General features: G+C 37.5%; 1 protein-coding gene across 7 annotated transcripts in view; it reads right to left on the minus strand.

The window, feature by feature from the left end:
• Positions 1-14353, minus strand: part of HEATR5A (HEAT repeat containing 5A) — a 128136-nt gene that overhangs the window by 35404 nt on the left and 78379 nt on the right. For 5 of the 7 annotated variants that reach the window (XM_074955815.1, XM_074955818.1, XM_074955814.1 and 2 more), the window contains 6 exons: positions 13881-14050; positions 10445-10471; positions 8303-8441; positions 5205-5384; positions 2854-3090; positions 1839-2020 (listed from right to left, as the gene is read on the minus strand). In XM_074955815.1, coding sequence (XP_074811916.1) covers positions 1839-2020; positions 2854-3090; positions 5205-5384; positions 8303-8441; positions 10445-10471; positions 13881-14050 — 935 coding nt within the window. The remainder of the gene's footprint in view (positions 1-1838; positions 2021-2853; positions 3091-5204; positions 5385-8302; positions 8442-10444; positions 10472-13880; positions 14051-14353) is intronic. The other 2 variants (XM_074955820.1, XM_074955819.1) reach the window with 1 other exon arrangement.

Genomic DNA, 14353 nt, shown 5'->3' on the forward strand with positions numbered 1-14353 from the left:
GGAGCTGGATTTATAAGAAGTGGAAATGGGTAACTCCTTCCTGAATGGGGCGGGGGGGGCGCGCAAGGTGCTAGCTTCCTTTAAGGAATTCTGTGTGGGCTTTGCTCAAGAAGCCATTGTTTGATGTTGAAAATCTTTGCCAAATGGTTGTCCTATATCTATCTTCTTTCTTTTCTGGTTAAATATTATAGAACAGGTTGTGGTGACACAACTCTCAGGGTATCTAACTGTTTCAGATCTCCTGGACGCCTATCATTTTATGAGAGGACCTGAAATCCTCAGAGTATTAAATGAAGACCTGGTGCCCATACCAATATTATCAGATCTATCAGTGGTCTTTGATACCATTGATCATAAAAGTATTGTTGACTTGTCTTACGTGGCAGAAACAGATAGCCAATTTCTTTTCTTGTTGGGTGTTGCTGGACATGTCAATGTGAGATTCAACGGGGTCTCTCCCCACTCATCCAGAGGACTATCAGGGCACGCTAGGAAGGAGAAACGGGCTACAGAGCCTTACGTTTTCTGGTAACACAAAGTTGTGTGTGTCCATTTCTATCAGCCCAGATGATGTAGTTAAGTGCCCTATGTAATATCTGCTAGAGACTGGAGTATGGAAGCTGGCCAAGGATAGAACCAGATAAGATTAAAATGATGCTGGTGAATTGGGATACAAACCAGAAAAATATGGCAAAAGTTATATCTGTGCCTTAATATAGGATAATGTCTGCTATTTTTGATGCGGGTGTGCAGTGCAGGATGAGGGTTTGATTAGATTACTTTGCCAGAGAAATGACCATGACAGCATTTTTCATCAATGACAGGCAGAAGGCTGCAACTTTCTCTTTCATAAATGGACCTTGTTATTGCAGCACACACTTTTGTTACCTCGAGAGTAGATGACTGCAAGGGCCTCTTTGTGAAACTAAATCATAAATTATTTTAGGAAACCAAAACTCAAGCAAGAATACAGCAACCTATCTATTAAGTGGGATATCTCATTATGGCTACACTTACACGAGTGCTTTGTTATCTAGAGTGGCTTACTTACTGATTACCAGGTAGAGCTTAAAGGGGTTGGTTATAGCTTACAAAGCCCTAAATGGCTTCCAATCTGCCTCCTCTCCACGCAACACAAATTCAACAGAGGTCCTTTGGTTGATGCTCCCTCCGTTAAAGGAGAAGAGAGGCTGCTGGGAGGAGAGTGTTTTTGGAACTTACTCTCACACCCTTGGTCTGAAGTAGCCAAAATCTGTTGATCTTCAGGTCACTGTGAATCCCATCTATTTTCACAGGCTTTTGGGGAAATGAGGATTGTGAGGGTTAGCACTGATAGGGAGGGTTGAATAGTTGTTTGCTTGTGTTATGGTTGGATAATAAGGATTTAAAGACACTGCAAGACTTCTTATTTATGTATATCAGATCTATCCAGTGACTTTTCCTCACTGAGGACTATGCTCATTAAGAGTGAAGTAGTAAAAATATGGGAACCTGAATTACTTGAGCACAGTTTTTTGGTTTTTACCATTTCCTTAGATTTGAAATGCACCTCTCTCTTGTATTATAGGCACACCTATAAATGTTATTTTAAAAAATTACAGTGTAACATCTTCACTCTTTCATTTGCCATGTTCAAAAACAAAACAGATTTTGCTTTCAAACCCAAAATCTTTAGTCTAAGCAAGCACAAAGTTTCAACCCTGAAGTGAAAATAAATACAATAGTTTCAGTGACAGACAAATTGAACCCTGATTACAGAACTAGCTACTGAAAATTTTCTCTTCGTTATCAAATTGTCCATTTTTTATATAAAATTTTTATAATCAATAGGTGCTTACATTGGCTTGATATTGCTCCAGAATTACATGACCAGGAAACTCTGGTTCTGGAACAGATGCAAACTTCCGAACAACAACTAACAATGTCTGAAGCCCAGAAAGACGGAGCTGGTCACTGTGATCTGTGGCAGCCATAAAAGCCATGCGGATCAAGTCAGCTAAATGCAATACCAAAAAGTCATCTGGGGACAAAAGAAAAAAAATCATTTAATAAAAACAAACTTGTTCTAAAGTCTAATTTATATTAAAGATGATGCAATTGTTTCTATTTTTACATAGTTGGGCCCCAAAGCATTCAAACTTATTTTCTACTTTACTATATGCTAAGGGAGCTTGCATTTCCTTTAAGGAGCTGTTTATACCCAAGAGCATGTCACTTGTGAGTACTACATATAGTGGATCCTAAACAGGAGCCTTTACTCTCCAGAGAATCTACAGTGAACAGTTCCCTTTGCTTTCAAACGAGCACCTTTTGTCTATTCCCCAATCATGCAATGATATCAGCCAATATTTTTCCATTTTAAGGTAAAAATTTTGAAGGAAATAAAAACCTCTATATTTGAGGCATCAACATTTTCAGATTAGCATGGGGAAGCACAGAAAATTAATGGTGTGTTCATCGGTAATTATGCAGATTATGGAATAAACAGAGCAGTGACACCAGTTTCTTGGATATTCCTAGATTACAAAATTGTTTTGCAGTACACAGGCACCAGTTATCGCTTCTAGTTGCCAATGTTTTCTATAGGAACAATGGCGCCCTATTTGCATGTCATGCTACAACAGCTGGGTAAGTGAGTGTCAACACTGCAATTATATGCTAATATTATGACTAATTTACCATTGGTCTGTACCTCAATGAGTACAGGCTTCTAATCATTTTAATTAAAGGCTGCAACAGAGGTTATGAAGAAATCTATAATGAATTTCCCGTAAGTCACCAAATGTTAAAACATAAAAGTTTTCTTTGCACTCTATAAAATTCTCTCGGCATCTCAGTTAGTGTAACACGTACCTCTTGAATCCCTTTGTTTCCTTTCCTGAGCCAGCGTTATGTCAAAATGTGTCCTGCCTGCATTTTCACAGTGGCTGATAATTTTACAAACACACTCTGCAGCAAAAACTCTAGTGGACCATTTTGGATTAGTGAAAGGGTGGGATCTCTCATCACTTTCAGAGGTTAACACATCATCATCCTCTTTAGCTCCCTCCTCTTCTTGGGTAGTATCCACTGAAGCTACTGAGGTGAAATCTATATTTTTTAAAACACCGAAAAGAGAAGGAACACAACTGATTGCTGAAGGAATTCAAACACATTACTGACCTGTAAGTGCTAGCCATTAACAGGTTAACGGGTCTAGAAACTGCAGAAAGTATGTGGTGGCTTTTAAGGTTCCTGCAGCACCTAATCTCACTAGCCCTCGAAGATGACCAGGCTGCTCCTTCCATGGATTACTTATTCCAGTTAGTACCATAAGGTGGTCAATGATTGTGTCTCAAGATATTCTGCAGTCATGGCTTGGTCATGCTACTAGACCCAAGGTAGATTACATGTTACTGAGCTTTAGGGTTAAAGTAGTCCTGATGACATTAATAAATGTTGGTATCTGCACCAAAAGCTGTTTTATAGGACATGTCTCCATGAAGAAACTAAATATTCCTTATTACTATTACGATTGTTCACTTGGAAAGTTACAGCGGATTTTTCAAGATAACTTTTTAACAAGTTCATCTCTCTTCTCAGAGTCACCACTTCCCACATCTGTTGGAGAACCTAGAGCTCGAATAAAAAGACAAATGGACCAAAACGATCTTTCATTTCTTACATAATCTTTTGAGGAAGGCCAAGGTCAATATCATAAACCCAAGTCACATAGATTTATGAATGAAACAAAACAAATCCCAGGAAAGATTTTAGATACAACAGAAACTACCAGTGTCCCAAATCGCAGGTTGTTCTCTTCATGTACAACTAGCCAGAATAAAATAAATCAGAATAAAAGTCAAAATAGTTTAAACCAAAACTGATGCTTTCAGGGGCATAGCTTCTTCCTGAACTCAATATTCCCCAAGAGCCTCTCTTTGTAGTTCCTCCTCATCATTTGTTCTCCATTCTTAGAATTCAGTCCTTTCAGAATATTCAGTAGGGTAACTAGTTCAACCTGCTCTGAATGATTCATTTAGAAGCATAGCTCTGCATCATTTCCTCCATTAATAACAAAGAGCCAATAGCTTAAGGGAATTTTCTTCTGGATCCCCAAAGGGCCTAACAGCCCCAGTGTTTACTGCATTTTAATTTCTGCTATGGGAATAAATAAAAATCGAGGACCAGAGGTAAACCCCACATTTCTGAACATTAACTATTCCAAACCTCCATATTGCTAAAAACTCATATCTTGTCCTATATCCAAAATTCAATACTGAAAACCAAAATTTATGATGAAACCTTCATTTTATCAATATATTGTTATCAGTCAAGACCTTTATAAAAACAAGGATTGACCAGCTATTGAATTATGATTGAAAAGTGATTTTTATTGAATGTTTTGAAATCAAATACTATTTCACTGTAAACCATGCCATTAAAGTATAACAGAAATGTAGAAAAAGATAGATAATTTTTGTATGACTACATTTCAGCAGAACATTTCAAAGACTGTAGGTTTTCAAGATTTAAGTTGCTCTTATTTATTTACTGAGAACAGCCACTTGATTAACAAGAAATTGACAACACAGCAGAATCAAGACCGAAGCAAAAGGGCTTGTCAAGATTAATTTTATATCACACATTCCAGGAAGGAGTCTTACTATTGACATATTTTCTCAAATGTCTATTTAGAGCTAAACCAGACTCTACTAACTGTATGGGTGTGGACTATAAATTTCATTAGGTACAAGCACAGCTGCATACCATGCACATGACCAATATCATAAGATCCTCAGCACGTTGCTTTATAGCAACTAAAGATTAATTGAAAAGGAATCCACATACTATACACTAGTATCAAGAACTAGCCTGAACCATTATCTCAGATGTGATGATATTTTCCACTCCAAAGTTTGTAGAAATTTGAACTTTGTGGCTCATGCCTTTCATCAAGTAGAATATGACTAGTCAAGGAAAGCGATACTGTTCACAAGGCCTTTTCAGAATGCAAAAGGCAGTCAGGAAAGATCAAGTAATTTCCCATTCTAGGGAAAAAAGTTCAAATATCCAACATTTAAAATAAATAACAGTAATATACTTTTTTCACAATCTGTATATGTCTAAGAGATGAGACTGATTACTTCTCTCCTGTAAAGCAGAGATCATATTTGTAGGCCTTGTTTTATTACATTCCCAGCTAGGGATATGTTAGCACTTACCAGTTGAGGCAGCAAGAACATCTTTACAAAGCTTCAACCAGAACGAGAGCTTTTCCACTGCCACTGATGTGAGCATATGACTTAGGGTCTCTTTGATATCTTGGCATAGTCTTTGATCCAATTCTTTGTCCAGCAAGCTCAGCAATGCCCCCTCCAGTCCAACTTCTCTGATGTTAATCTCTGTTAAGAACACAGTATTATCTGAGTGGTATGCATCACAAAATTGCCAAAACACAGGAGTGTAGAAATTCAGTTATGGTGCTTAATAATTACACGTCATACACTGCAAACAGCAAATATCTGGTCTTGAAACACTTAAAATGATTGCTTAAAGTTCTAATACCATGCCATCTGGGTGCAAAAGCAACTTTAAGAACACCACATTATTCAATATTGCCCCAAATGAATTGCACCCCAGTAATTTTTCTAGCTTTCCCCAGGGTCATGAAATGCATGTCCAGTGTGAATGTGGCTTTGTGTTATGTTAAGCTGATTTACTAGAAACCACTGAAGTGAGGATGTTAATGTTTAGCTTTAACTGCTTGGTTAAAATCTCTTTACCCACGTTTATGTTTTACTTTCTGAAGAATTCTTCACTGTCTGCTAACCCTTGTTATTAGCTTTTGAATATGTAGCAGGTTATTAAGGTTTTTTTAAATGTAATTAGTCATTCAATAGTTTGCTTAGAATTTACTGTAATGGTTACAAAAGTACAAGATTGAAAATGGCCTTAGACATCAAAAACATCCAGTGATAGAGCTGTGGTGAGGATCTGTAGGCAGCAACACATGCCACCAATACAGCCAGGATGGGGAGGAGCAAAGAGAAGTACCCGTGATTTCAAGTTAAGGAATTTTTAATTAATTGTAAATTGAGTCTGTGACCAACAGGAAATGCTTCTTCTGACAACATTCTATTCTACTCTGGTTCTCATACTGTGCCCATCCATTTGGTATCTGAACAGCTAAAAAAAATTTGTTAACTTTGAAGTTAACAAGAGGCTTAACCCAAGGTCATATAATTGTGTCTTCTCATGCTGTGTGACAGACAAGCATAGAAAGACGAGTACACCGCATAGTTGCATTAATAAGCTTAAAATAGAGTAAGAGTATGGGGGAAAGAGGATTTTTGCAACTATGTAACTACAGAGATAACCACTTGATTTATTAAGAAATTAATTGATGTTAATAGCTTGTCAGTAGTTGAAAGCCTAAGTATGGTCACCCAGACCACCACACACAGACAGAAGGGCAGGCCTAAGTTTCTTATGCTAGTAGAAATGGGCAAATATGGCCATATATCGGGGGTGTGCGTGTGTGTGTGTGTGTGTGTGTGTGTGTGTGTGTGTGTGTGTGTGTGTGTGTGTGTGTGTGTGTGTACACAAAACTGGATACTTTCCTATACTCCAGGTACATGAGGTTTCTGAAACACTGTCAATTGGATCAAGACCTGTTCTCTGATATGCTCCACTTACTGATTCTACCTTTGTTTTCCCATATCTTAGGAGTATGTGAATAAGTTTATAATCCTAAAAGCTATCACTTTATGCTGTTTAGTTATATTAATGAGTGGACTTGTTCTAATGTTAAGTAAAGCATTTATCTATATATCCCCATTGATTCCGTACTCAACAAGTATCATCTGTGTAGCCGCCCGAAGGGAAGAAACTGTGATGATAATAAATATTACCAGTGCAAAAATTGTTCAGGCTACAAAGTTAAGGTTAAATGATTCTCCATGTACCAAAACAGCTCTGAAAGAACATAACAGTAACAAAATACACATATACAGACCATCTGGAAATTCTCAGTTATTACCGACAGTTGATTATTCTCATTTGCTTAATATCACTAAATTTACAAGTCAGCACTCAAAGTGGGCCCTTAACTAAATTCACCCATGGTGTAATCCTGTACTAGAGAAAAAGAGGCTTGCTAAATGCTAAAATAACATTGTCACATAATCTCTCTGAGATAGGTACAGTAAATATTAGTGTGCACCAGCAGGGTCTATATGGACCAATTAATGCACAACATGTTAGCCTGCTTTAGCAATCACACAGCTGTAGTACACACCATCACACTATGTTGACAAGCCCTTAGTGTAAAGGAGGCTGCTGTGATGTACATTTACACTCCAGCTTGCCACAAACTAAATATTCATACAGATAAGCCCACAGTCCTCTTAACAAACAAAAATAATTTAAAACTTTTTTGGGTCTCCCTCGGGGCTTCCTCTTTTTCCACCAAAACTTCAAAGAGTGCAATGGAAGCTGGCTGACGAACTCGCACATAAGCAGTACACATGACACCTGGTGCTCAGTACTTTGAAAAACCAAACCCCTTACTGTATTAACATGCCCGACTAAATTGTATGTTTTGGGGGGCAAGGACTGACTCTGCGTGCATATATAGCACCTACCACAATGGGGCCCCGATCCCACACTGGAGCCTCTCGTACTACTGCAATACACAAAACAAACACTATGGACTTAGGAGCCTGAAGTATGGAACCCCTTCTTAAAAATCTTGACCTAAAGTTTTTGGAACATTTATATTAATTTACTATTGCGGTTTTACAGTACTGTCAACTTTCAAAAACCATGACTAAGGTACCAAAAAATCATGAGATTAATTTAAAGATCACAATTTTTTAAAAAGGGTTTTTTATCTACTATTTGGTTATGGTCACTGTTAGGGTGCAATCAGGACAAATTTTCAAGCTCTTCTCTGCAACCCTGGGGCTTTTTTTTTTTTTTTTCAAATGAAAATTGAGATTTCTCTCTCTTGGATGGCTCCAGGAGTTGGGGCTTTAAGAAAAGCACCAATTATTATGACACTCATGACAAAATTGTGAGGCTTGGCAACACTGCTGTTAGCATTGTTTTATCACTGGGAGATGCCTAAAAAGTGTCAACAAATATAAGTACATAAATATCACGTTTTAGGGGAAAAAATATTTTGAGTTAAAGGTTTTTTTAAATGCTACAAAACAAATAATCTGCTATCTCAGTTTAATTTAGAAGGGAGGGTGCTTAACGATCCAAGTTCAGCATGAGTCCAGCACTGCATTCTCAAGGCTTAATGGACATACATTACCTGGAGTGAAATCTTCTCTGCAGTCTTTAACAAAGGTAACAGCATGTTCTGATACCTCAGCTGCTTCTCTTTGCACAAGCTGACGCAAACAAGCTAGTACTGCTCGTCTCAACAACAAGTAGGAGCTACAGAGATTCACCTGAAATATGCAAACAAAGAGAGTAAGATGGCTCACAACCTCTGTAGCAGCTACCCAATATGGCTGTAGTCCAGTACTTTCTGATTAATTACTGTTATGAAATAGACTGTGAAGTTCATCACCAAATAACTCTCCTATTTTGCATACCTTTGTAGATCTAAAATTAAAAGTTTACAATATTGTAAATGCTTTGGTAACCACAGTAATTTTAAAGTTCTCTCAAGTGAAATTATCCTACAGATCTAGTCATATCCATCTCTCATTGAAGTCAATGGAAAAACTTCCACTGACTTCAATGGAAGTTGAATCATGATCTAAATGAATGCCTATTTTACTCTTATCCAGAGTACAAAATTACAGTGTGGTATGAAAACTCAGTCCAAACAAAGTCCACTCATATCACCATTATAGAGAGCTAGGAATGATGAAAGAAAATTACGATACAACTAGGGACAAGAAAACCAAGCTCAAATAATTCCAAGATCTGTACATGAAAGTGAGATTGTAAGAGAGAGGGCAAAGAGAAAAATAAATGGACAAGGTTTCTTTTGAAAATATCGTCCAACTAAATTAGGCTGTAGTTATTTGTTTTGGGAAAGGTTAGGGTTAGGGATGGGCATGTCGCGTGGAGACAAGTCACCTCTCCTGAACCATTCTCCAACATGGCTGTTTAGAGTATCATTACTTCAACATCACAAGATCAGCTTCTGCTTTTTGTACTGAAATCTCATGCCAACACAAACATTGTTCCTGGAGCAAGGAAACAACTTTAAAAAAACCAAGTCTTGCACCTGAGGTTCTTCCTCACACCCCCACCCCCAAATTTTATGACTATCCTGAAAGTAATCCACAGATACAGTAAGCTTGTCAAGTGGCTGGGCAGGGTAACTAGACCAATGTTTATACAATTTACTGTAATCCAAGTTTAGATTATAACGAGTAAACAACCAAAATGAGCATGTGTCTAAATATGTGGACGGTAAAGAGGTTATCCTTTATAATTAAGTAACCTTCTGCCCTTATCTGTCACCTAAAGGCAGTGGTTTTCAACATTTTTTTCATTTGCGGACCCCTAAAAAACTCTGAATGGAGGTTCAGACCGCTTGGAAATTTTAGACATAGTCTGTGGACCCCCAGGGGTCTGCAGACCACAGGTTGAAAACCACTGCTCTAAGGTACTGAAAAAGGACAGAGCTGAGCGTCTGCTGCAGAGAACCTTTGCTGAGGGGTCATGCTCCTCATTTGTCATTGATAAGCCAACAGTCACTCAAAATGAGATTACAAATAAAAAAAATTAAGGACACAAAGAATAAGTGATATGGAATCTCAGTTTCATTATATTTAAAACTAATTTGTCTCTCTGCTTTTGTATGCTTACGCATGCGAATCTGCAAAACTCATTATGAATTATACATTTTTAATAGATACAAAGATATCCTCTGCATAACAATTCTTTTGTAAAAGAAATGAGTCAATTAGTATCTCTGCAAGATACTTTAACTGAAATTTTAAAGGGTACAATTGAATCTTTAATGCAACATTTATTCAAGCAGGCCACATCTCCTGGAAATCTGGCATGCTTAAAATTGCAGCTCACCAGATAAATTTTATAGGGAAGGACAGAGCACTCAAGTCAGGTGACAGGGAAATGCGAGAGACACATACTTCATATCTCTCATTCTCCCACATTTTAAGTAGGGGAAAAGGGTAACACACACAATGCAAGCAACACATAAAAATTAACTTAAACCATTTCTGCATTGCACATGTTAAAGTCAAACAGATGCAAAATTAAGTGCACAAAATGAAACATGTGCCAGCAGCAGAAGGTTAGAAGGGATTTGGTTAGGGTGAAACCAGATGAACATCATTTGACATGCTGAAGGTATTTTACTTTACATTAATGGTTAAACAGAGAGAGAGAGAGACAGAGAGGAGGAGGAAATAAAAAACACCGCTGCAAACTGCTGAAATTTTAGGATTAACAAGGCACTGGGACCTACCAACACAGAATTATCCAACAAGATCTCCTGCACAAAAACAAATGACAAACCAGTCATGACAAAATCAAAATACAGATACCACAATGATACTCACTACAGCAAGGAAACCATAAAAGGTAAATTCAGAATATTAAATTCAGAGTGTTATCTCAAACATTCCATAAAATCCTCATTTGCTTAGTCCAGATACCTCATCATATAATGTTGAACATCTTTAAAATGTAAGCCAACAGCCCATAAAACTCATTGGGTAAAATAAATGTAAAAGCAGCTCTTGAAAGTGGTCATTGAAATTTATATATATATATTTATTTGTATTTGAACATGTTTTCTTTTTGGTCCTATAGCTGAAAACCTGAGCATCCACCCTCTGCAGCCATCCTATGTATACGAGATATATAAATAAGAACGTAGTGTGTATCTGTAAAGTTAGCTGTAAAATTAATATTAGTCATCACTAGATACAAAAGGTTATTTCCACAACCAAGTATTTAATTGCCAGAACTTGACACAGAAGGTTAAGTACCATGCAGTTAGATGCAAAGCCGTGGGTAAGAAAATCCTCTTTCTAAAGGAAGAAAATTCTAAGATGCTGGTTTTTTGTTTTGTTTTGGGGTAGGGGTGTGTACTAGGGGAGAAGGGGGAATGAAGATGAGGGTGGGATGATGATGTTCATTTTATATAACTTTTTTATAAAAAAAAGTCCTCTTTTAATTATTAAATATTTTAAGAACAGTCTAAAATAGAGTTTGAACTCATAAGTTTTCAATATATTGGCAATAGCCTTGGAGAAATAGGAAAAAACCCCTCCAAATAACTATTGGTAATTACAATTGGGGTAATTAACATAACTACTCTCAGCAACAGTGTTTTCAGCTCTCTCCTCACTAGCGTGGGGGTCTCAATGGATATCAGAAAAACAGTCTTTTCTCTGACAAGAGCCTCTTTACCTTCCTCCCTGTTACAAATAATTCCTCAGCACAGAATGGTGGAATTAAAAATCAAATATAATACCACCTAGCTCTTATTTAGCATTTTTTACCTTTAGAGCGCAAAGTGCTTTACAGAAGGTCAGTATCATCCTTCTTTTACAGATGGGGAAACTGAGGCCCAGGGAGAGAGATACTTGCCCAAACTCACCCAGCAAGCCCATGGCAGAACTGGGAACTGTACTTATGTTTCCCACGTCCCAAAACAGTGCCCTGTCCATGCCTCCTATTAAGACAACAATGGTAATTGTTCAGGCAGACCACATGCCCTACAAAGTTCTACTGAGTTCAGTGAGGCTTCAACACAGATGCAGGGTCCACCTGCATGGTACTCTCTGCAGGAATGGGGTCTAAATAAGAAAAGTATATATCAAACCCCACTCATTCGTAGTTATGACACAGATCTATTTCCAATTACTAAACTGTATGTATTAGTGTGGAGCGCTTTGATTCTGCAGTGAGCTCCTCGCAGACAGAAATCTACAACTGCGTGGAGTCCCTGATTTCACTGGGACGCTGTGTGGGCACAAGAATCTATCCACGTAAAGCTCCTTGTAGGGTTGGGGCCTAAATGAACACGAACACACACACAAATTACAAAATATATTTTGCTCTAATTAACGAGTGTAGGTAAGTTTTAATTTATGAAGTATTCCATAATTTACTGTAACAATTTCACAAGTATATTGAAATATTATTCTGTAAATAAATTAACTCTTTGTAATACAAAACCTCACTACAAACACACTATTAATAAATCTTTGCTGAGAAGTGGTAAGAGACCAATTTTTTGTGCAGTTTAGAGAGATACTACTGTAAACAGCAGTGGACAAGACATTCATTCCATAGATTTGCAAATAGATGGAAATGCTAATGAGTTGTCTGATCAACAGGACAGCAACTCCCGAGTCTGGAGTGCTTTCATAAAAGATGAGTGGAAATGCTTTTTACCTACTAAAAGGAAGATCAAGGATAAAATATGGTGGAAGGGGGAGAAGAAAGAAGAATCCCTAAAGGGTACAATTCTCCCAAAATAAACAGGCTCATGCTTAAACGCAATAGTAATGTGGGGGTCTCTCTGAATCTTGCAGATACATTTCTACAAAAACCTCAAACATATATGGAAGAAATGTGAACTCCATAAGAAATCAGAATATATGTCTACTAATGATATGCAACAGCTGCTCAGACAAAAGAGCACTTAAAAACTCCAAGACAGACAAGCTAGAGATACAAGAAAATCCAGAAAATTTACTCTTTTTTTGACTTCTGAGAAAAACTTTTACACGGAAACCAGCTAAATCATGAATACATAATGAGGGTAGATCAAATCTTGTTAAAACCTTCTCTTGCTACAGCATATTCTTATGGAAGCAGACATTTGATTGTGTGGGAGACAGCTTGAGATAGAAGAAGAATAGGCAAAGTAGAATAAATTGACTAGGGAGGTTGTGGAATCTCTATCATTGGGGATTTTTAAGAGCAGGTTAGACAAACACCTGTCAGGGATGGTCTAGATAATCCTTAGTCCTGCCACAAGTGCAAGGAACTGGACTAGATGATCTCTTGAGGTCCCTTATAGTCCTACGATTCTAGTACAGGATTAAAGAAAAAAAAACAGAACTAGGACACTCAATACTTGTGCAAGTAGAGGTTGCACTTGGTGCTGCGGACATGACCTTAGTGGAAAGCACGCACTGGTTTGCTTAAGAAGAACTGACCAGCCATGCTAGCATTATGGTTGCTTTCTTGGATTGAACTAATTCTGGAGACATGGCAGCTACTATGGCAGTTAAAGGTAATATATAATATTTTACAAATGAGATGACAGACCTGAAAAATGACATGTTCCCTACCACTTTTGTGTCATGCCTGCAAACTGAAGTGAGAGGGGGCAGCTGTCTGGAGTACCAGAACCACAACAACAACTGTTCACTAGCAGTACAGAATTGACAAGGAAAGTAAACTAATCTAGATTTCTTTAAATTATAAATAATTATATTACTTATACTGAATATTGAGACGTAATCGGTTACTTCAACAAACCTTAACCTAGCATAGACGAGAAGAAATACTGGCCAGAATTAAGTGGGCAAAACCCAGCTCATACATTTTGTCAACAAAAGTTTGGCTTGTGTAAGAATGGTAGCATGTATTCTCAGTCAGTAACAGGGGTATGCTCTTGGGAGAGATATAGAAGGAAGGAAACAGAAGGAAGGAAAATGGATAAATGGAAAGGGGAGAAGTGAGAATGACCACGTGCACACGAAAGACGCAAACCCTCACCCTATTAAAGAATGACTGATTACTAAAACACAGTATTAAATGTATTTTAACAAATGATAACTGGCTGGTTTAAGGAAAATTTATTTAAATGTTTTATGTTTCAAGGCAAAAGTTGAAAAATTTAAAAACGGGGAAAAAAACATTTTCATAGCTTTACTTACACATAGGCAGCTTACAAGGCTAGACAAGTTGACATGTCGTGGAGCAAACATATGAAGCTGCTGTAGGCAAGAGATGGCTTGAGCCTGAACAAGGCAGTCAGGGTTATCCTGCATCACTGCACAGCCCAGGAGACAAGAAGTTCTTAAGGCTGAAACTGCAGTTTTAGTACCTACAGTTAGAAAAACAGTGTTTTAATACTTCCAACATTAATTTTCCTTAATTTTTTTTAAAATAGGTAAAAATATGAGTAATTATACAAAGCATTCACTCTTAATAAAATGATTCACATAGGAGTTTCTGCAAGCGATTCATTCAAGCAGAATAATCGTCATCATACTTAGCACTTCTACTGCACCTTGAAACAGACAGTCACAGACAACTTAGTCCTGCCTCAGTGCAGTGGACAGGCCTAGATGACCTGTCAAGGTTCCTTCCTACCTTTCTAAACAAGCAAGCAGGCCTCAAAATACCA

This window comes from Natator depressus, chromosome 6 (genome assembly GCF_965152275.1).
Source record: "Natator depressus isolate rNatDep1 chromosome 6, rNatDep2.hap1, whole genome shotgun sequence".
Classification (NCBI taxonomy): Eukaryota; Metazoa; Chordata; order Testudines; family Cheloniidae; genus Natator; species Natator depressus.